The following is a 24,105-nucleotide window of genomic DNA, read 5'->3' on the forward strand; positions in this document are numbered from 1 at the left end:
TAGGGTCTTTTGTAACTCCTGCCAGGCTATTATAACTTATTTACACACTTAACTTAAAATTGAAATCGAACTCCTTAGTAAGAGAATTTAGGGACACACGTTGGGGATAATTATCTCCTATGTGTGCGTAAACAACAAATTAGAGCCATCAGAGACAGAACTTGTTTGATATAGTCCTTTATAAGTCTGTGGGATTTGTAGCTTGACTTGATGAATTTACCCACTGCACATGCATATCTACAGACATAAGATTACCATTGCCCAGTACCATAAATGTGCACAGCTTATTGCATTACGGTGTGCACCTCAAAAGTCAAACACACATTCTTATACATAAAAGTAAAAAAAAAGTTAAAATGTATTAAAACAAAAATGTGTCAGTAGAGCAGTGGATGTGTCGGTAGGGCAGTGGACGGTTTCAATAGAGCAGAGATTGATGTCAGTAGGGTAGTGGATGGTGTCAGTCAGTAGAGCAGTGGACAGTGTCAGTAGGGCAGTGGACTTTGTCAGTTGAGTAGAGGACAGTGTCTATAGAGCAGTGAACAGTATCAGTAGGGCAGAGATTGGTGTCAGTAGGGCAGTGGACTGTGTTAGTTAGCAGAGATTGGTGTCAGTAGGGCAGTGGACTGTGTCAATATGGCAGATATTGGTGTCCATAGGGCAATGGATGGTGTCAGTCAGTAAAGCAGTGGATGGTCAGTAAGGCAGTGGACTTTGTTAGTGGGGTAGAGGACGGTGTGAGTAGAGCAGTGGACGGTGTCAGTAGGGCAGAGATTGGTGTCAGTAGAGCAGTGGACAGTATCAGTAGGGCAAAGATTGTGTCAGTAGGGCAGTGGACAATGCCAGTAGATTTTTATTTTTATTATTTTATTATTTTTTACAATTTTATTTTTTTATTATTTTTTTAACATCCCTGTTTGGGGAGTTTGCTTAACTATCAGAGATCTAAGCAACCCACTTTCCCGCAGTAGCTGGTAGGAGAGAAGGAGGGAAGCCAGCAGTGTAAAGGGGATCCACCTCAGGGTGCATTCGAGCACCTGGTCCGACTGGCTTCTTCTACCTGGGGCCCAGGGACTGAGTGGACCAGTGCTCCTTCTAGAGGATTCTGCTGAGACCCTTCGTCCTGGAATCAGAGCTGGGCACGGGGTGCAGGGCATAAAGGGAACTATTTAACCATTTTCAGCTGCAGCGTTACCAACAATTAAGGCCCTTTTCACACTTGTACGACCTGAAAGTCGCATGACTTTGACATGACTTTGCTGCGCGACTTTGACACAACTTGAAGCAATGCCTGTGTAATTTTGAGATCTATGGACCTCAAGTCACATCAAAGTCAGAACAAAGTAGTGCAGGGATTTCTTTAAAGTCGCACAGATATGAATTGTACTCATTGGAAATCATGGTGTACGGCTTGTCATGCGACTTTGCAGTCCCAAGTCGCAAGAAAAGTCACACAAGTGTGAAAGGGGCCTAAAGTAAATCCCCAGCCTGCCCTGACAGATTGATATAGAAGAGGCTGGGACTTGAATTTAATTGTTGGGAACCGCAGTACGGTAGATCACTAAGCCCGCACCTAAAAGTGGTTAAATAGGTTTTTTTAAAATAGCTACAGAGTGTGGGTTTCCAGAATTTGGGAGTCTGCTGCTGGCCCCCTTGCTGACTTGGCAGGGCCAGACAGAGCGATGCACATGGGGTGATTAGGATGTGCCCAGGCACACCCTGTGCTCATGCCTATGGCCCAGTATGATGGTTTGGAAAATGATCAGACTGTATGTCTTCCAGAGCTCTCCAGACATCTCAAAGCTGACCTTACTTTGGGGAATGGAGTATGATCGTTAATGGTGAATTTTTCCAACCATTTCCTGTTGGTTGCCCGCTGGCCACAGGAGGGTTGCATTGCCCACCTCCTCTCTCTTACAATGAAATAAATACATACACTTGCACATGACAGATTTTTAGTGGGAAGCATCTTTTAAGTGTCAGGTACTGTCTGTATATCAATGTGCTATTTAGCTATGTTTAGGTACTTTTACTTCACGTAGTTAAAAAAAATCTTATATGTGAACTCAAGACAAATAGATAAAACCACAGTCGAAATACAAAGGATTTGCAGCTCTGTACAACCAACAACCGTTCTTGTGATTTATACAACCCAGTACAGCCCAGCAGATAATGCTCTTTTCCTCCAGCTTGTTCACTGGGCAGTATGTTTGCATCATGCAAGGTGTTCTCTGCTTGGTGTGGTGCAGATGAACATCGTGGTCTCGTCCCCCCCAATCAATAAATGACTTGCCTGTGGTCTGTGTACTACCAGACATTCGGTGGTAAGTTGAATGAAAATGTATTACATAATATAGTAGCACTGCAAATTGCACACACTTCAGTGGTTTGCATTCATTTTTACAGTACAAGTGGCCAAACATTGCTTTGCTTTTGGCCAGAGTTCACATTTGGAACATGTTACAATACAGCTGTATTTTGGGTGTACCATATATATATATAAGGATGGCCTTGATGACGCCCTGTGGGAAGGGCAAAACGCATTGACCTAATTTCCAGTTTTGCAACCCAAGACCTCATATCCCCTCATACCTCATGAGCCTCGTTATTGTCTCAATTCCCTTTATGCAGAGATTTAGTAAGTTCATTTTTTTATTGCGCAAATAAACCTTTCTTACAGTAGTTCACTATGAGTACTTTTTTTTTTTTATTGAGCCTGGTGGATATTCCGCCTGCCCCAAAAAGCAGATTTTTGGAGACCTCATTTAGGACGCCAAAGAGACCTGGTATTCCCAACACCAGACATATGCGTGCTTGACCCCCAGACTGAAAAGCTAAGGGTCCATTTTCTCTGGTGATTGGGAATTTGAGAGGAGAGTATGGCACATTGCACGGCATGTTTACTTGAAGCACTTCAGCACTTTTTCTAACGATTTTGGAGCACTGAGCCCTTTTTTAATTGATTTTTGAAAAGTCTTCGGACTTTTTTCATGTGTTTTCACTGTCAATCACTGTTATGTATTTTGGACTGTAAGCACTGTATTATTATTAATATTTGTACCATATAAAATGTTCTAGCTCGTGCCCCACTCACCCTCCTCATCCCTTCCCCTATGACAGCTGACAGGTGATCCTTTACCCCACAGCCGCTGTCACATTTTAAATTTGTTGCAGGTGTGCAGGGTTCTGCCTACATAATCACATTATTCATTCACAGATGGCTTGTAGTAATGAGTGCCCTCGTAGTCCACTGACACTTCCTCCAGCTTTCAAACAGAAAGCATGTACAGAGGTATGAGCAAAAATACAGGAGGAAATGTCAGCAGGAACCTGACAATGCAACCACAATCAACTGTCCCAGGCACCTGTAGGGGAAAAAATGCACATTTATTTTCTGCAAAAATATGTGCATTTTATATTTTTTTCTAGAAAAAAAAAACATGGTCTTTAAAAAAATTATTTTGGTGTTTTTTAAGCCCTAGCCTTTTGTTACTGTGCTAATATGTACATTCCATCCACCATTGGAAATGTATGGAAAATTTGAAAACTTGATTTAAAATTTTAAACAAGAAAAAACGAATTTTGGTATTGCATCATCATGTTAAAGCTTTCATAAGATTATCGATATACTTATATTATAGGTACAGTGCCTTGCAAAAGTATTCGGCCCCCTTGAACTTTGTGACCTTTTGCCACATTTCAGGCTTCAAACATAAAGATATAAAACTGTAATTTTTTGTGAAGAATTAACATCAAGTGGGACACAATCATGAAGTGTAACGAAATTTATTGGATATTTCAAACTTTGTTAACAAATAAAAAATGGAAAAATTGAGCGTGCAAGATCCAATGTTGACCTAAATGACTAATGATGATAAATAGAATCCACCTGTGTGTAATCAAGTCTCCGTATAAATGCACCTGCACTGTGATAGTCTCAGAGATCCGTTTAAAGCGCAGAGAGCTTCATGAAGAACAAGGAACACACCAGGCAGGTCCGAGATACTGTTGTGGAGAAGTTAAAAGCCGGATTTGGATACAAAAAGATTTCCCAAGCTTTAAACATCCCAAGGAGCACTGTGCAAGCGATAATATTGAAATGGAAGGAGTATCAGACCACTGCAAATCTACGAAGACCTGGCCATCCCACTAAACTTTCAGCTCATACAAGGAGAAGACTGATCAGAGATGCAGCCAAGAGGCCCATGGTCACTCTGGATGAACTGCAGAGATCTACAGCTGAGGTGGGAGACTCTGTCCATAGGACAACAATCGGTCATATACTGCACAAATCTGGCCTTTATGGAAGAGTGGCAAGAAGAAAGCCATTTCTTAAAGATATCCATAAAAAGTGTCATTTAAAGTTTGCCACAAGCCACCAGGGAGACACACCAAACATGTGGAAGAAGGTGCTCTGGTCAGATAAAACCAAAATCGAACTTTTTGGCAACAATGCAAAACGTTATGTTTGGCGTAAAAGCAACACAGCTCATCACCCTGAACACACCATCCCCACTGTCAAACATGGTGGTGGCAGCATCATAGTTTGGGCCTGCTTTTCTTTAGCAGGGACAGGGAAGATGGTTAAAATTGATGGGAAGATGGATGGAGCCAAATACAGGGCCATTCTGGAAGAAAACCTGATGGAGTCTGCAAAAGACCTGAGACTGGGACAGAGATTTGTCTTCCAACAAGACAATGATCCAAAACATAAAGCAAAATATACAATGGAATGGTTCACAAATAAACATATCCAGGTGTTAGAATGGCCAAGTCAAAGTCCAGACCTGAATCCAATCGAGAATCTGTGGAAAGAACTGAAAACTGCTGTTCACAAATGCTCTCCATCCAACCTCACTGAGCTTGAGCTGTTTTGCAAGGAGGAATGGGCAAAAATTTCAGTCTCTCGATGTGCAAAACTGATAGAGATATACCTCAAGCGACTTACAGCTGTAATCGCAGCAAAAGGTGGCGCTACAAAGTATTAACTTAAGGGGGCTGAATAATTTTGCACGCCCAATTTTTCAGTTTTTTGTTTGTTAAAAAAGTTTGAAATATCCAAAAAATTTCGTTTCACTTCATGATTGTGTCCCACTTGTTGATTCTTCACAAAAAATTACAGTTTTATTTCTTTACGTTTGAAGTCTGAAATGTGGCAAAAGGTCGCAAAGTTCAAGGGGGCCGAATAATTTCGCAAAGCACTGTATACTTTAGGCAATCATTTATTGTCCCTCTGGATTCAGTGTAAATGGCAAAATGTCATTTTCATATTAAAATTAAGGTGTTTGGGCTCATACTGAGCAAAGTTATAGGTTCAGTTTATTATGGGAACCCTAAGAAGTAGGAACCCTTCTTGTGCTCCCCCACCACCTATATCCACAGCCCACTTGAAATTCTCTATATACACTCCCCCTGCTGCCTAGACACCAAATGCTGCTCTGTGGGCAGGCAGTAGGGATGTCACATATTCCCTCTTCCTCTGCTGGGTGTTTCCCCTGGCTGCTGCAGTGGTTTGGGAACAATGGTGCAAAGGAAAGAAGAGAAAGCACCAATTAGGGTACCCGCCATAAAGTTAACCTATTAATTTGCCCTGTATGGGAAAACCACAGGTTCGTTTTACTTGATTACTAATGTTATGGAATGCTGAGTGCATAATTAACTTCATTTGCAGCCTTTTGGATTAGGGATTTTTGTACATGTTTTCATTCAGTTTAAATCGGTGTAGGCTTCTGGCAAATATTCCCAATCATACTTGAGTTGTTGGGGAATTACTGGCAAAAGCATACAGTGTACAGGGGTTCAAAAATAGTAATACACATTTTTTTTTTACAAGCTTGGATGGCAAAGCCCCATGAAGCCGTGGAGGCCAGATTTTTAACCTTCCACTCAAATCTTCAGCTTACAATAAAATGGTACCTACTGTGAATCAATTAAAGAGGAGGTTCACTGGAAAAAAAAATGATAAGTCAGCCGCTACAAATCCTGTAGCAGCTGACTTTTAATAAAAGGACGCTTACCTGTCCAGGGATCCAGTGCTGTCCCCACCCAGGCTGGATCTTCACTAGCCTTCGGGTTTTCAGTGCAGTCATCTTAACCGTGGGAAGTCGGCTATGCGGTTTTCGGCTTCACAGCTGGCTGCCTACTCTGCGCTGCACTTTGTGAATGGTCCCACAGTCTTCTGGGACCTGTGACATGTCCCAGAAGGCTGCGGGAAGGGAGGGGGAATGGAGAACTTTTGCTCAAATCACCTAGGCAATCTCAAAAATGACTTTCCAAATGTGACAGAAGAGGAGGGGAGGAGGATTTAAAGCTGGACTTCTACTTTTGTGTGAAGTTCTGCTTTAACATGACATACAGTTTACTGGCCATTTTTGAATACATTTTTTTCCTAAAGGAATCATATAGCCAGACTACAAATTACCAAATTCATAATATCTGGCTTAAAACTCATATATGCTGTTTTCCAACTGCAGCAACACTCCTCAGCAAAAGTTAATGAAAGAAAATAATGGTATGTTTCTAATGGTTGAAGGAGTCAGTTGAATGGAATTGTTATCCAGAACCCATAAAAGCAAGATAATGACTAAAATTAGCTATAGATGATTAGAACCATCTATGAGCATGTTGATTGTACCCAAGTTGATCCATCAATCAACTTGAGTACAGCCAGCATGTCAGATTTTTATGATTATTGCGATTTATTATCAGCGACTAAAGCCACTAACAATGATCAGTATGTTCTCCCAGCAGAGACAGATTACCCCCCCCCCCTTTTATGTTTTTTTTTATACAAGTTTCTAACACGTTTAAAGCCATTTACTATTGACTAGCTAACTACCTCTGCTAATAGTTTATTCCAAGCATCATCTACACTTTCAGGAAAATAATACTTTTTAAGATTAGTTTTCAACATTCCTCCAGTTAGTTTGAGGAAAGTTGAAAATTAATCATAAAAAATATTATTTTACTGAAAGGGTAGTTGATGCTTGGAATAAACTTCCAGCAGAGGTAGCGAGCCAGTCAACAGTAATTGGCTTGGGACAAACATAGAACTATAACAGTTACAAAACATGTATTAATTTTTTTTTTTTTTTTGGACTACTCTGTCTTTTTTTTCTGCCATCACTTTTCTATGATTCTGTGTAAGGGGAGGCACAGGAAACTGTGATTAGTAGAGATTTCTGCCAGCCGGTGGCAATAATAGCATGTAATAATTAAACTTGCTGGTTGTACCCATGTCAATTGATGGATCAACTTTGGTACAATCAGCCTGCCTGTCCATATATTTCAAGGAGTAAATAAAGTGTTTTTTTTTTTTCCAATATTATCCTTTTTTTAAATAAAAATGTGTACATATATATTATATGTGTAAAAATATTAACAAACAAAACGAAAGCAAACAAATGTTTGTAATGAAATAAAAACAAACAAAGTATTCAGTAGGAAAATAATAGTTGAAAAGAAGAATCTAAAGAGTTAATTAGGGCTGATTAATAATCGGTTAAACAGAGGAATATTTTATTAAAAAAAAAAACTTTAACTGAATTAATCTGCAGATCAAAGTTTATCTATTTGATCTGCAGGTAAATGAACAGAAAGATACAAATGTAACAATATGCTACATTGTATCTTTTTATAATGGTGGTCTGAGCAGTGTTGTATATAAATACTGATTTAGACTGCATTTTTGACAGCAGTGCAGAGAGCCTGGACATGCTACACATGTATTGTGAAAAATGAGAACCTTTTTTTGGGGCATGTGTAGCACACCCAAAGTCTGCAACTAGTTAACAGGTGTTATCTTTACACATTTGTACATACCGTAATTATTTCGTTATTAGGCCCTTTTCACACTAGGAGTCCATTCAGATCCACCTGTCATTTTTTTTGGCGGATCTCAACGGACGCCCCATGCATCTCTATAGGGCATCGAATGACATGTCCGCTGACATCCGATCCTGTCCGATACATCAAAACTGGACGGATGGAAACCCTATTTTCCATCCGTCTGGTGGATCGGATCAGATGAGAGCGGACAGACGGTCCGTTCCCATCCGATTCCCCCATAGAGATGCATGTGGACCTGACAGCTGTGTCTCCGCACACAGCGTGGAGACACAGCTGTCATCCACCTGCTCAGCAGGGGACCAGCGGATCGATCCCCCGCTGAGAAATACGGAGTCCGCCTGACTGACTCCTAGTGTGAAAGGGGCCTTAAGGTATAGTCAGATAAATACAAAATATTGTGTCTAAACAATATGTAGCCTTTTTGCATCCTGCTAGTAGGTGGAACTGTAAACTCCTTTCATAAATTTCTACCATGTTTTAAAAAAAAAGGATGGGTAAACAGAGGTCAATAGCTCAACGTCAAATTCACAATTCATACAGACACATATGAGCCCCCCCAAACACACACACACACAATGGGATTTATTTACTGAGGGCAAATAGGCAAATAGACTGTGCACTGTGCAAGTCATTCATTTGTATTAATTTTCCCAAGAGCTTAGTGAATATAGTTAAGTGAATGTGGTTTTTATTTTCCTTGCACCTGATTGGGTATTCTTTGCAAAGTAAAGCTTCACTAAGTTTTAGAGAAAATTTGTCTATTTGGCTTTAATAAATCAACCCAAATTACTAATGTCTCATCAAAGCCCTCTAGGGTTTCAAAGAGGCAGCTAGATTTGAAAGGAAGCTACTTCTGTTGTGCTGTCTCTTTAGCTAACTCATAGTGCTTTGGAAATTCTTTGTCCTGCAGTGCCTATTTGTTATATAAAAAAAAAGGCAGTATACATTTAGTAGAAAAGCTAAACAATTACCCAAAACAACATTGTTTCCCCCAGTTGGTGCTGTAAATGATCAGGTTTTGTAATTATTTTGTTTGACTTAAATTATATAACTAAAAGTGATTGTTTGCAGTGAAGAAGGACTTAAAGTGGATCTTGATCTTAGAAAGAGAACAAAGACTGGTTGAGAAAGAAGCAAGGATAGTTCAGTTCTTGTCCTAAAGAAAATACGGCATATCTTACATGCCAGTCCAATAGTTTGTGTGCTAAATAGGACCCTAAGGCGTTATAATTGACTTCACAGAGAGTATTAGTTTATTGAAACCAAACCTGGAATGATGGCTCTATCAATCTTCCAGAAAGGTAATTCTACCACAGACCTCACACAGAACAAGATGTTAGACTCCTGCTGTGTTGGAATGGCATGAGACACACAAAATAAAGAATAGCGGAGTTCAGTTTTGACAATTTATGGAAGCTCATTCCACATCTCGTATTCATAAAGATTTTTTTTCTATCAACCCGCAACATTCATTAATAATTCTATTTGACAGTTCAATAGAATGCATTGCATTGTGCCAAGAACTGAGGTATCTCTTCCAATTATATTTTCTTTTGAGTGCATGAATTTTACTACTAAGGGGGCAGTTCAGGCAACATAGCTATTTTCTTGTACATATTCTATTAAAGTGGAACTTCACCTTAAAGGGGAAGTTCCACTTTATGTACTTCACCCCCACTCTCTATCACTTCTGGCACATGATCATTTTTTGGGTAGTTTTATTGGTACCTGTTCCCACTAAGGAGATTCAAGCAGAAGTTCACCCCCGTCTTTGCCTGCAGCCTTCAGGGACACATCACTGGTCCCAAAAAGCTGCGGAACCATTCACAAAGCGCAGTGCTGCTTGCACATACGCAGTGGGAGGCCTGCTATGAAGCCACAAGGAGTCACAGCCGGCTTCCCACAGTAAACATGCCAAGGACCTGAAGACTAGCAAAGAAGCAGCCCGGATGAGAACATTGTTGGATTCCTGGACAGCTAAGTGTCCTTTTTTTAAAAGTCAGCAGGTATGGTATTTTTCTTTCTAGGATGAAGATCCTTTTTATATTAAACTATCCTGAGTTCTTTCAAATCATGATAAATTGCATGGCATAAAAGCAGTCTCCAAGAGTCTGAAGCACAGAAGTCAGATTTTTGTTAAATTCCTTATTGCTAGACTCCATTAGTGCACTGACATCCATAGATGAGGCAGATTTTATTCCACATACCACATAATCAAAACTGCTTTTTGTTAATTTGCATAGATGAAAAAGCTGCACAAATTCAGTGGACAATAACTGTATTTTTTTTTTTTTTATTCAGAAGCAGCAACATCTGCTAACAAGTGGCATTCTAGTATCAGTTCAGTTTCCTTTCTGTTTTATATTATACTAAGTGGTTTTGAAGGTTTGATCAAGGTGGTGCTAAACCGAATCAATACTGGAAAAAAAAAAGGGGGGAAAAGGGAAAAAGAAAAGAGAAGTGGATGATATTTACAATGTTTGAACGTTTAAGCTCCCCTTAAATGGGATGACACTTTCACTGTTTGATCTTATGGGCTAGGAGCCGTTAGAGTCCGCACTCCTTCACATGTAGAAAAAGGTGAAGTCAAAAATATTTTTAGTGTTCAGGGGTTCCCTTTTTAAGGGACCCCCTGATCTTTTTTTTTTTCTTCTTTTTTTTCTGTTGTTTTTTTTCCTTTTTCTTTTTTTTGGTTGACTTACCTAATATTTCTCACATCGTACAGCCAATATCTGAGAGAGATGGCAGATGTCTGATCAGGACACCTACAGCTAAATTCTTATATCACCTATAGTACTGAATTACACTGTCAAACACTATGGCTTCTTTAAATATTATTTCTTGGAATGTGAAGGGTCTGCGCTCCCCAAACAAACGGATGCGTATTCTTAGACATTTAAAACGACTAAAAGCCGATATAGCACTCTTGCAAGAAACACACCTAGGAGCAGATTCATTACATTATATGAAAAAGTTATGGGTGGGGGAAGTGGTAGGCTCACCTGTGATACACCGTAAGGCAGGTACATTAATTCTCATAAGCAAGACCTTACCCTGTACTATACATTCCATACATTCAGATTTACTGGGTAGGAAAGTATCAGCAGTTATCCAATTACCCGAACAATCTTTTCAAATTTCAAATATCTATGCACCCAATTCTCCCACCAAGGATTTTTTTGAAGAGACAGCAGCATGGCTCTGTCAGGATCAAGCGACATATTATATAGTAGGAGGAGATTTCAACTCAGTTATGTACCCGCGAGAAGAACAGGGTCCCCTCCCCATATTTCTGCAGTTCATCTTACTCATGAATGCTCTACGGCTCTTTCTGATATGATGGATTCATTGAAGCTAATCGATTATTGGCGTATTAGCCATCCTATCGAAAGAGCGTATACTTTTTTTTCATATCCACACAATTCCATGGCCCGACTGGACTATCTGTTTTGTACACAAAACATGGTTCCATTTATAACTTCATCAAATATACATGATATATCAATCTCTGACCACGCCCCCATATCGCTATCTTTAACCTTGACATACAATCAGAACCTACCTAGAATGTGGAGATTCCCAAATTACCTGGCGGACAATGAAGAGTTTGTTCGTTTTTTACAAGCTTCTTGGGCTGAATATCTTTCATATAACAAGGAAGAGAGCATGGATCCTGTTCTATTATGGGAGGTGGGTAAAACGGTTCTGAGGGGTAATGTAATATCATACACTACAAGATATAAAAAGACTTTAACATCTACATATACACAACTTAGTGAGCAATTACAAATAGCCCAACAGAATATGACACAGTCTAACACTCTAGAAAACATTAATCAGTGGCATAACGCTAAAAAAAAATTTGATCTATGGGCCAAAAGGGTGGAACAAATAAAACGCTCACACATAGAGGCCAAAATTCATCGGTTTGGTAACAAACCAAGCAAATTAATGTCGAGACTGATAAAGGGGGCTGATATTCCGACACAAATAACATCTATGTGCGATAAGCAAGGACAGGTTACTCATTCCCCTGCAGCCATCACTGCCATTTTGGAGAAATATTACACAGAACTATATGCCAAGGATTTTATAGACTCAGAGGCAGCGGTGAAGTTACTAAACACCATAAATCTTCCCGCCCTTTCGGAGGCCCAAGTAGATATAATCAATGCACCGATATCCCAAGATGAAATAAATAAGATTATTAAAACCTCAGCAAATAAAAAACCTGGCGGACCCGACGGCTATACGAACAAATTTTATAAAGGAATGTTAGATAGTTTGATGCCTTATCTTACATCGCTGTTCAATGAAATATAGACAAAAGGCTCCTATCTTCCAACAGGGTATGAATCATATATTAAACTCATCCCCAAAAAGGGTAAGGATACCTCACAGCCTGGTTCATATTGTCCAATTGCGTTATTGAACACCGATGCAAAGATATTGGCTAAGTTGATAGCCACTAGACTGGCCGTGATATTACCATCTCTCATACACGAGACACAATCAGGTTTTGTCAAAGGCCGGTCAGCTACTTTAAATATCCGGAAGGTCATAGCGGCCTTGGAACACGCAAGGGCAAACCCGTTGAGACCCATGGCTATAGTCTCTCTCGATGCATAAAAGCCTTTGATAACATCAATTTGGAGTGGCTATTTCTGAGTTTGGGGAGATTGGGCTTTACGGGTAGCGCCTTAAGCTTTTTCCAAGCAATGTATGCTAGACCAACAACTAAGATTGTATCTTCGGCGGGGATGTCTGCCTCAATACCCCTATATAAGGGTACGAGGCAGGGATGCCTACTTTCCCCAAGTCTTTTTAACCTTGCTTTGGAGCCCTTATCCAGATTTCTTCTGGAACAGGACTCTATGCGGGGTAGGGAAGGTAGAAATACGAACGGCATTATTTGCCGACGATATGCTGCTTTTTACATCTAATAGTCGGGCGGACTTAAAAACTATACAACATATTTTAAATTAATTTGAAAAATTGACAGGTTTTAAAGTAAATTATCACAAGAGTGAGGTTCTCCTGTTTACTTCATCTACTATACTTCAATGGGATACATCTTGCCCTTTTCTTTTAGCTCAGTCATATATTACATACTTGGGAATTAAAATTAATAGGGATTTGCCTTCTCTGTATGCGTTCAATTTTACCCCACTGCTTGAAAAGATTAGGAAAGAACTATATATGTGGCAGAAACTACCCCTGTCATTCTTCGGGAGATGCCACTTAATAAAAATGATCAGTTTCCCACGCCTATTATATCAGCTTCAAACTATACCGCTCCTATTGAAGCATAAAGATGTTCAACTTTTGAATAGGGCTTTTTCAAAATTTATCTGGCAGGGAAAACGTTTGCGAATTTCGCTGGCTAAATTGCATCTCCCGAAGAACACCAGACGTTAGACTGTATAATCTTGTATGTTTGATGAGATATGGGCTGGATTGGCTTGTGGAAGGAAATAGGTTTACTAACAACAGCTTGGAGGAACAAATAGCTTACCCTCTGACTTTGGCGGGCATCCTGCATAGTAAATTCTCATCATTACCAAAAAGTGTACAACAACATGCTCTGTTAAGAGATACCTTTATAGCCTGGAGAGAAATCCGTAAGAAATTACATCTACCACTTGGTATCTCAAAACATCTTCCGTTGGTAGGGAATCCAATGTTTCCTCAGGCAAGGGACCAACCAGCCTTTGAATATTGGAAATCTAAAGGCTTGGTGAAAGCGTTCTCTTTAATTCAAACAGACAATGGGACATCCAGATTAAATCCTAAATCTTTTTCGGCGCTTTCCGCAGAATATGATCTTCCTAAATCACACTTTTTGGCTTATTATCAAGCAATCTTATATGTCTCTTCTTGTGCATCAAGTCTGTCAGAGGTTTTCAACATACAGTGTTGGACACATTAATGCAACAACGGTCTTATTCAATATCAACGATATTTAAAACTTTACAAGGTGAGCTGTTTCCCCCTTCTGCAGATAGATTCTTTGAAAAGTGGCATACAGACTTCCCTGGACCAGAATTTTAACACCATATTCTCCAGGGCTATAGGCATATTAGGACACTGACTGTGAGATATGGAGAGAGACCCAATTTAAATTTATACACAAAGAGAGACCCAATTTAAATGTATACACAAAGCTTATATCCCAGCCCTTTTTACTAGGGATAATAAAACCAGAGCAGCATGTCCTTTTTGTAAGTCAACAAGACCTACACTGGCCCATAGATTTTGGTCCTGTCCCAGAGTGATTCCATTTTGGGACAAGGTAGTCCATTATGCCAATACAGTGATGAACACCCGTTTACGGAAGTCTCCGCATCTTATGCTATTTGGAATTAATCACCCGAATACTTTTGACCATGTGAGTCCATTGGCCACTGTCCCTATGTGGTCACATCTATGCTTTTTGGCGGCCAAAAGGACTATCTTAAAATCATGGATCCAACCCAACCCTCCGACTTTACCTGCCCTTAAAACGGAGCTCAGGTCGCTAATGTACAAGGAACGCATGGACACAGTCCTACAACACTACACCTTCACTAAAAGGTTCTTTGACAAATGGAAACTTTTCATAGAGCAGGAACTCACGAACGAGGACATACAACACTTTATGTTTTTCACTGTTTTTTCTTTTGTGATTGTAAATATTTAATAAAAAGAGATTTAAAAAAAAAAAAAAAAAAATACTGGAATGGCTTTACTGGGTAACTGGCAAGGGTGTAGTGACTGCTTGCACATCCTAACAAAGAGAATTCCTTATGAACATTTTGTGGGATTTTCATACATTTGAGTTTCTGTTTGAAAGGGGACTAGCGGGAGGTCCTTTCTACTATATTTTAAAGGGTAAGTTCACTTCTTAAAAAAATAAATAAATAAATGCTAATTTTTTTGCAGGTAAAAAAATGTGCATTTACAATTTTTTTTTCTAGGAGCCTAAAAAGCATTGCACCCATGATCAGTAGATCACTGATGCCATGCAGGTCTCCTGAAGACTGGCAGTGTGAGATATCTGACCATACATCCTATGGCCAAGCAGTTTAACACTGACAGGAAGACTCAATGAACTACCACAGCACTCAACAGCATTGTGGTAGTTCATTGAAAACTACAAGCCAAAAGCTGCAAAGGATGTGGGGACTTGTAGTTGTAGTTGTAGTTGTAGAAATCTGTGTGTGAATGACACGGCTGTATGGGCAGAGCTGTTTTCAAAAAGTGACAGCTTGTATGGGGAACTTCTCCCATTAGCTACTGTCACAGAGAGCAGCTAAAACAGGTGGAACATGTAACATGTTCCCAAAGGTTAACATATCTTTAACCACTTGCCGTCTGAGTACCGTAGTACTACTGCGGCAAAGTGGCTCGTTATCGTCTGATGACGTAGTACTACGTCGTCAGACACTCCCCTTTCTCGGCGGCGCGCGCGCGCCACCGGAGGCTCGCTCCCGCTGTATTCAGTCACAGCGGGAGTCGGGCCAGGGGAGGAGCAGCGGCGATCGCCGCCGCTCTTCCCCGATCGTCGGGGATCTAGTGTGGAGATCCGCCTGCTTGTGTAAACACAAGCGGGCGGATCTCCCAAGTGACAGGCAGGGTCAGATTGCAGGGTTCAGCATAGCTGAACCCTGGATCTGTCCTTGTGTCACATAGTCCCCTCCCCCCACACACGTCAGTAAGCACCAGGCATACATTAACCCCTCCCTCTCCAATTAAATGAACCCCTTCCCTGCCAGTGTCATTTTTACAGTAACAGTGCATATGTATAGCACTGATTACTGCAGTAATGTCACTGGTACCCCCAAAAATGTCAGTCAAGGGTCCGATCTGTCCGCAGCAATGTCGCAGTCCCACAAAAAAAATCGCAGATCGCCGCCATTACGCGTTAAAAAAAAAAACACCAGAAATTACAGAAATCTTTCCCTTTGTTAGTAAACGCAATAACTTTTGCGCAAACCAATCAAAATACGCTTATTGTGAATTTTTTTACCAAACATAGGTAGCAGAAAACAAATTGGCCAAAAATGTAAAAAAAATTTTTACATTTTTTGGGGGGAATTTCATATAAAAAAATGTGAAAAATATTGTTGTTTTTTCAAAATTTACGCTCTTTTTTTGTTTATAGCACAAAAAGTAAAAATTGCACAGGTGATCAAATACCAACAAAAGAAAGCTCTGTTTGTGGGAAAAAAAGGACGTAAATTTCGTTTGGGTATGGTGTCGCACGACCGCGCAATTGTCAGTTAAATTCGCACAGCGCCGAATCGCAAAAAGTGGCCCAGACGTAAGACAGCAAAATGCTCTAGCGGTAAAGTGGTTAAAAAGTGTTAGTGCCTCCAATTTCTTTCAGTGACAGACTGATCATGCAGAAACTATATATACATTCCATAGAGCAGAGTTGTACACTGCTTTTCATATGAATGTTCACTTTCCTGGACCTTAGCATAATAAAAAAAAGTATTTTTGCACTAAAGGAGCAATTAATGGTTCCAAATATCTGTAAATATTTTTCCAAAATAGAAAAAAAAACATGTTTTTAAACAGTATGCATTATTAATATTATAAATAGCTCTTTGGAATGGCTCAGCTATCCATGGGCAAAAGATGGTGATGATGCTAAAGATGACCAATGTGGATATCTTTCTGTAAAAATGTGTGCTGTCTTCTGAAAGCTATCTTATATCTGCCTAAAATGCTTTCTGTAGTCAGTGTTTTGTATTCCTAGTTATTTTTAACCTCTCTCATTTTGCACCTAAAAATATACACCATTTTCCAAGTTTCAGCCACCCATAGACAAAGATGATTGTTGCTCAACCCTGAATGAACTGGGGGATGATCTGGATGTTTGTTGTCTCACAAAGACCTGCAAAGTCAACCATAGTAGTCTTCTCTTAGGGTTCAAAGCAAATAGCTAATGTTGACTTTTTAACAGATATTAAAGATAAGAGCCATTAATGTGGACTTTTTTTTAACAGATATTAACGATAAGAGCTATTATGTTTTCAGATAATCTGTAAATTTCTGAGAAACCTTTGAGTTCTGAAAATTTCAGTAGTAGTAGTAGTCCAGGAGAGGGGCATCGGTGGCAATGACCATTTTACCCACAGTTCTAGGAGTAGGGCCTTAGATGGCCAGATACAGTATATTCCAAAAACAACAAATATCAAATTGAAGAAAAAAAGCTGCACTACAAATGATTAACTATATACTTTTATTTGAACACATACCTGGTACACTGGCAGGCCATCTGAGCTTTCCCTCTGATGTATTTCGCTCAATAAGTCTCCGTTCACAATCCCAGCATCCTGGATCGCAGGCAAAACCGTCGCAATTCTGTCGCAATCCTGAATCAACACAAATCACTTGTGATCCCCTTTACTTCTTATGGCATCCCGATCGCGGTGCAATTTTTCTGCAATTGTCGCCTGACGAATCAAAAGCACACAGAATCGTAGGACGTCTGTCGCTCAAAAGAAGTTCCGGAATCGCCGCAATTGGTGTGTCATTGGAAGTGACAGGGATCGCAAGCATTACCTGCGATTTTCATCGATTCAGGATCGTGAGCAGAATCGTGGCAATTTCGCCTGCGATCCGGGAAGCCTAAATGTGAACGGAACCTAAGAGCTTAGTTTAATTTTTCTTTTTCTTGTTGTCAATTGTGTGTTTTATTGGTTATTTGTAATGGTTGCAATATGTCAGGCATGCCTGTCCACTGTATGATCCCATAAGGGGTGGCAGGCTATTTCCCTGGATAGGGAACCAGATTGTTCATTTATTGCAGGGTAATAACCTAAATGTATGAACATATCTACTAATTCAAGTCCTAATTGTTATTACCCTCTTCAATTTTTTTTTTTTTTAGTCCTCTGTGTAATGTATTTTATGCTTTAAATATGCTACTTTGCGTCTTTCAATAAAAAATTGTTGTAAAAAAAGGGCTTAGTCTAAGAGATTTAGGTGACCTTGTTTAGTTTTTTTTTACTTTTAAGCTGATCATCATCATTTAGAAATACAGTTTCAATAGTCAGTTGCTTCATAAACCAGACTTTAAAGGTCCTAGAAATCCTACAAAAAACAAAAATGGACTGCTTTGTTAATTCTTTGCAGATGCATATTTACAAACTCATCATTTGGTGAATTGGTGTGTAATAAGGGATGTATTTTTGATCTAATTGCCCTCAGATACCATGCTACTTTTATCTTGAGATAACTGCAATAAGAACAACATTTCCAACCTGCCCAAAAAATGGTCAGCGGGCAGACTCGTACCTATTACCATGAATTAGATGCCTGTTTTGACCAAAAATATCTAATGTTTGTAGGCAATGTCAATCAGTATAGTTAGAAACAAGAACATTGCAACACTGACATTCCTTATTGTCCTTCCTTATTTATATGAATAATTCAAAGTTACTGAATGAAACTATGATTTTTAGAGAGCAAAGAATTTTATTTAAAGTAGCATTTTAAAGTAGCATTGCCAGTTATCCTGTGTGTAAGCCATATAAAATAGGCTGACTTGTGTATTGTATTTGAGTTTTAGGTTCCAAATCCATTTATCTGGTACATTGTCATGTACATATATTATATTGTTATTGTTATTTTGTGTCCTATACCCCAAAAGTTCAGTATGAACTTTACCAAGTAGTTCAAGAAATCTATTTTTTTTCCCTATTGATGGCATTTGTATTGCACAATAGAACAACAAATACAATAAGCTTTTTGCTCAACAACACTTCATGTACAGAAAAGTTTATCAAACCAAATAAGCTAAAAGGGGCAAGAGAGGAACCCCTATTGAGAAAATTCCACAGTAGGAATTTCAAGAGTAGGATCAAACATTCTAATCAAAAGCATGCATATTTTACCCACCTGCATATTGTTTGTTCTTCTGCTTTTTGATGTTAGCATTTGAAACCTAACATGCATCCCGAGAAACAGAAAATACAAAGCATATTTAGAGTACAAATTAGGGGTAAATTCCAGTAATAAAAACATAAATCATACATGTTGCTGTTTACATTATTATTATTATTATTTCAGGTTCTTATATAGTGCTGTCAATTTACGCAGTGCTTTACATATACATTGCACATTCACATCAGTCCCTACCCTCAAGGAGCTTACAATCTAAGGTCCCTAACTCACATTCATACACTCATTCATTATTAAACAAGAAATTAACATTGATTGTGTCCTATGTGTTGCAGTTTATTGTTTTCTGCCATGTTTCTTTTTATTTGTAAGCCGCAAAATAGTACATAGTCATTTTTTTCAAATGTTGTACTTGCAGATGTTCTCAGTTACTAACAACACAGAATGTGCAAAGATCCTAGAAGAAATCAAGTGTGCTTACTGTTCACCACATGCTCAGAACCTCTTCCACCAACCAGAAAAAGTTGACACATTTGACAGACAACTGGTTCTACCTACCTTGTGCAAGGACTACTGTAAAGAGTTCTACTACACATGTCGGGGACAGATACCAGGTAAGAGCATTCTCTGTGGCAAAGTTAAGTGGAACTCATTTTTTTTGAGACGTTTGCTTAATGAGCTTTACGTAGCAAATCAAATACAAGACTGGAACAGGATTGACCCTAAATTAACTTTTGATTGAATATGTTGGGTTGTTTTCCTGGGAATTTCTGAAAATTCTCCACACAATATCAAATGAAAATGTTATTCTGGCCACTTACATGTTTGATCATGTTGGTCAGTAATGCTTCTAGTGATAGTGGTTCTCCATTGCTTTTCAATTCACAACAAAATTGTCTCTCTTGTAGGCCATGCCTTCTTGCATTAGAATGCAATGATAAAATGTTGCAGGGGGCATATCTATCAGCATTAGCATTGCTGATTCAGAAGTCTGTAGCTTGTCAATCAATATTGGCCACACCTTGCCCTGCCGTTTTTGGATTGATTGGAACTGATTCTGTTGAAACCCTCCCACTGTAAGCTGCAGCGTCCGCACAGAGGAGCACACGAGACACAAATACAAGAGGATTTTGTGGCAAGTATTTTACTAAGTACGATAGCCACATTTACTGCTCTTCTTCTCAAATACAACTTAGGTTGTCTGTTCGATGAGAAAACCAGAGCCAGTCTTATAGTAACCAATCAGTGTCTACTGCTTTTCCTTGGCTTAAAGCGTTACTAAACCCAGGACCCTGCATTCACTATATCTGGTCTCCCACAGTACACAGAACATGGACATGCAGTTATATTTTTAAATATAAACGGCTAAATACCTTTTCTCATCAGCCGTATATAGCAATCTTGTGATATCTTTCAGTGTCTGGTTTCGCACTGGTTAAATCTTGTAGGGAGCATTTTCATTCTTCTGTGATTGTCTCATATGGCTGCAGGACCCCTGACTTTCTGTCTGGACAGTGCTGATTAGCTCTGTGCTGATCACATGCACCCTCCCCCCCCAAAAAAAAAAAAACTCTCCAGCAATACCCACCAGACTGAGGATGTACAGAGTGCCCCTTGGCTCTGTTCTATCAGCAGATGGATCAGAGAAGACAGGATCAAACAGCCTTTTTTCGCAATGCTGAGGATTAACCCCTTAGGTTCCACAATGAGTATAACAAGCATTCTTTACTGCATATACAGACTTTTTTACTGTTGTGGGTTTAGTAACATTTTAACCAGTTACAGACCGCCCGCCGCAGTTATTCTGCAGCAGGCAGCTCTTCCTGCGTGAACCGATGTAGGTGTATGTCAGTCGTGCGCCTGGGGCTGGGGGACGAGCGCGCTGATGTACGGGGCCGTCGGCCACGATTGCCGCCGGCCACCCGCGATCGCTCCCCACTGAGAGAGAAGGATGGTCAGCTGTTGTAAACACAGCTGACCCTTTTTCTCTCTGAAATGATCACAGAGCACCTGTGATCCTTTTATAATGGATCACAGGTCTTTATGGTCATTTCAAAAGCCCAACCCCCCACAGTTAGTAAACACTCCCCTAGGCTTACATTTAACTCCTTGATCACCAACTAGGTTAACCCCTTCCCTGCCAATGTAATTATTACAGTAACAGTGCATATATTTATCATAGTAGTAATGTCACTGGTTCCCCCCAAAAGTGTCAAAAAGGTCAGTTAGGGGTTTGATCTGTCCACCGCAATGTCGCAGTCCCGCTAAAAATCGCAGATCGTCGCCATTACGAGTAAAAATAAATAAATAAAAATGACAAAAATCTTTCCCCTTGTTTGTAGATGCGATAACTTTTGGGCGAACCAATGAAAATATGCTTATTGCGATTTTTTTTTACCAAAAATATATAGCAGAATACAAATTGGCCTGAAAGGATGAAAAAATTTGATATTTAAATTTATTTGGGGAATGTTATATAGCAGAATGTGAAAAATGTTTTTATTTTTCCAGAATTGTCGCTCTTTTTTTGTTTATAGCGCAAAAAATAAAAATCACGCAGGTGATCAAATACCACCAAAAGAAAGCTCTATTTGTGGGGAAAAAAAGGACATCAATTTTATTTAAGTACAGCCTTGCACGACCGCGCAATTTTCCGCTCAATAACACAGTGCCGAATCGCAAAAAATGACCTGGTCATTAAGGGGGAAAATCCTTCCGGTCCAGAACTGGTTAAGATGGCCATACACACATAGACTTTTTTTTTTTGGGGTTCAGTCTACAGGGTGAAATCACGCTAAACAGTGCTGATGGACAAATCTCTTGCTGCAGCTATTGTATTGCGATAGCTGACTGCGCAGGCTGTCAAAATATCTGAGCAGTGCCTGCATCTGATTGGACGCAGGCACTATTTGGCCACATTTTCTTTTGCCCAACTTCTTAGATTTTTCAATGGAAGGATGTCAGACAGTAGGTTGGCAACAGGCCACCCATGGAGTAAAATGCAATCCATGTATGGACAACCTAAGAAACGTTGATATCTGCTGAGCAGTCCAATCAACATCACAGACTGGCTGGCATACACTTCTTACAGACTTTCTATTCTGAATGTGTTAATGATTACATCTTTTTCCAGTTGGTTGCAGTCTCATTAGTATAAAAACTGTTGGAGTTCTGTCATGATCGACCAGTATGCATTTCTGTTGTTAGAGCATTAAGTATTTAGAGAAGTTATTATTCCTCATGTTATGAGAACATAGCCCTCCCATGGAATTCTAGCTTCAAGTGTAAGGCGTACTACACATTGTTTTGCTTTTAGTGCATGCACAACTACCAAGTGATGTACTGAGATGTACCAATGTTTTTTTCCACAACTCTGTTCCAGAAGTGAGCCTAAATCATGTCTCAGTGAAAAATGAATGTTAAATTTAGTTGATGGTGGTTATGCCATTTACATCTAAGTTAAATATCTGTCTAAATATACAATGCTAATAATACCTTGCAATGTATGCAATATGCAGAAGGTCATTTTCTGATGTAGTGGTTAGGTTTATTGAAAACTTCAACAACAGCAGAAACCTTTTAGACTTTTATGGATAAATAAATTAAACAATGAAGCATACCTAAGAGAAGACAAATAAAAGTATATATGGATATACAGTAGACTATGGAAAAAATTGGGTTTGTCTATGTGTGTGTGTAACTATTTTTTTATTTTTTATTTTTTTAATAAGTTAATCCAAACCTAATGTCGGGTAAAAACAATAAACCAACAATTTTAGAGAAGAGCAGGCCTCTGCCAAAACATACCATTTGTTTTAAGGTTTGTCTCTTCACATACACATTGAGTGTCCAACACCCTACCTCTAGAAGTAGGTAAATACCCTTAGACACATGCCCATTACATCCCAAAGTGTAATTCTTAATGTCTGATCAACCTTTTGGGAGGTCATTGTTCCACATAAGGGGACATGATTTCAGTTTTGTATATGTTTATATAAGTTTAAATTCATATTAAAGTAAAAAAAAAAAAAGAAACATGTCATACTTACCTGCTCTGTGCAGTGTTTTTGCACAGAGCAGCCCAGATATTCTTTTTCTTGGGTCCCCTGCCGGGAACTCCTGGTCGCTCCCTCCTGCCAATTGGAGCAAACAGCTTGCAATAGGGGCACCTAAGCTGGGGCTCTGCATGTCCGTTCACTCACAGAGCCAAGGCTTGGCCCTGCCGCCCTCTTTAGTTATTGGCTCACTGGCTGCGATTGACAACAGCAGGAGCCAATGGCCAACAAAGAGGGAGAGTTCAGAGAACCGAGAAAGCCGAGGCTCTTGTACACATCGCTGGCGGAAAATCAGGCGCAGGTAAGTATCTTAGGGGGCTGCTACACAGAAAAAATTTTTAACTTTCATGCATAAGGGGACGTGATTTCATGTTTGTATTTGTTTATATGTTATTAAAACCTTCAACCTTTATAAACTATGTTTATTATCCACACCTACAAATAATAATTATTAAGTGTTTGAGTCTGACAATTGTTGGGTACCAAGGGTCAAAATGGAGGCGAACTCCTCAGACAAAGTCATCTATGTGTTTTCAGCAATTAGGCCCTGTTCACAACTGAGCGTTTTTCAGCTCGTAAAACGCTCATCTCTGAAGTCTCAACATGCCCAACAAGCAAAATCCCATTCATTTCAATGGCCCCTGTTCACATCTGAATGTTTTGTCGCCTGAAGCAAAACGCCTGAGCTCAAAAAAGTACATGAGCTTCTTTTTTGGCAGATTACAAGCGTTTTTATTAGATGTCAATCCCTGCCTCCAAACACCTGCAAAAAACGGCTGGATAAAAATGCCTGAAAAAACCCAGAAAAAAACACCTGAAAAAAAGCCAGAAAAAACACCTGAAAACGATACGCTCAGGTGTGAATGGAGCCTCAGACATATATTCTGGTGTTTTATAAATAAACACGACCCATTCTTCAAATGCACCTGCTGGTGGTGCTGGAACACTGTTTTTGTAGTTTTCTATATACACAGAAATCTAAATGTTATTATTAGGATGTTTTTCAAACCCACCAATCAGATTAAAAACTACTTTGGAAGTTTAAATGTAATTGGTGAAGCTGGAAGCTCCTACTTCCCTCCTCCTGACCCTCTGTGGAGTTTTGTGTGCTGTAGAGGCTTGGGGTTACAAAGAATGATTGAGTAAACTCTTATTATTTTAGCACAGCTGCAGTTTGCCTAAATGCATTGGTAGCTCACTGATTTTATGTCTTGCCTAGAATTGTTCTCTAAACCAGCATGTGAATTAGAATTCATTACAGGTTTACTTAAAGCTTTTGTTACCCTAAAAAAAAGAAAAATGGATCCTG

General features: G+C 39.4%; 1 protein-coding gene across 1 annotated transcript in view; it reads left to right on the forward strand.

Moving 5' to 3' along the window:
- HHIP (hedgehog interacting protein) overlaps positions 1–24,105 on the forward strand; it is a 169,960-nt gene that overhangs the window by 25,394 nt on the left and 120,461 nt on the right. Inside the window, exon 2 of the mRNA XM_082248303.1 lies at positions 19,160–19,355. Within this exon, the coding sequence (XP_082104429.1) occupies positions 19,160–19,355 (196 nt within the window). The remainder of the gene's footprint in view (positions 1–19,159; positions 19,356–24,105) is intronic.

This window comes from Pelophylax lessonae (genome assembly GCF_965119305.1).
Source record: "Pelophylax lessonae genome assembly, chromosome: 1".
NCBI lineage: Eukaryota > Metazoa > Chordata > Amphibia > Anura > Ranidae > Pelophylax > Pelophylax lessonae.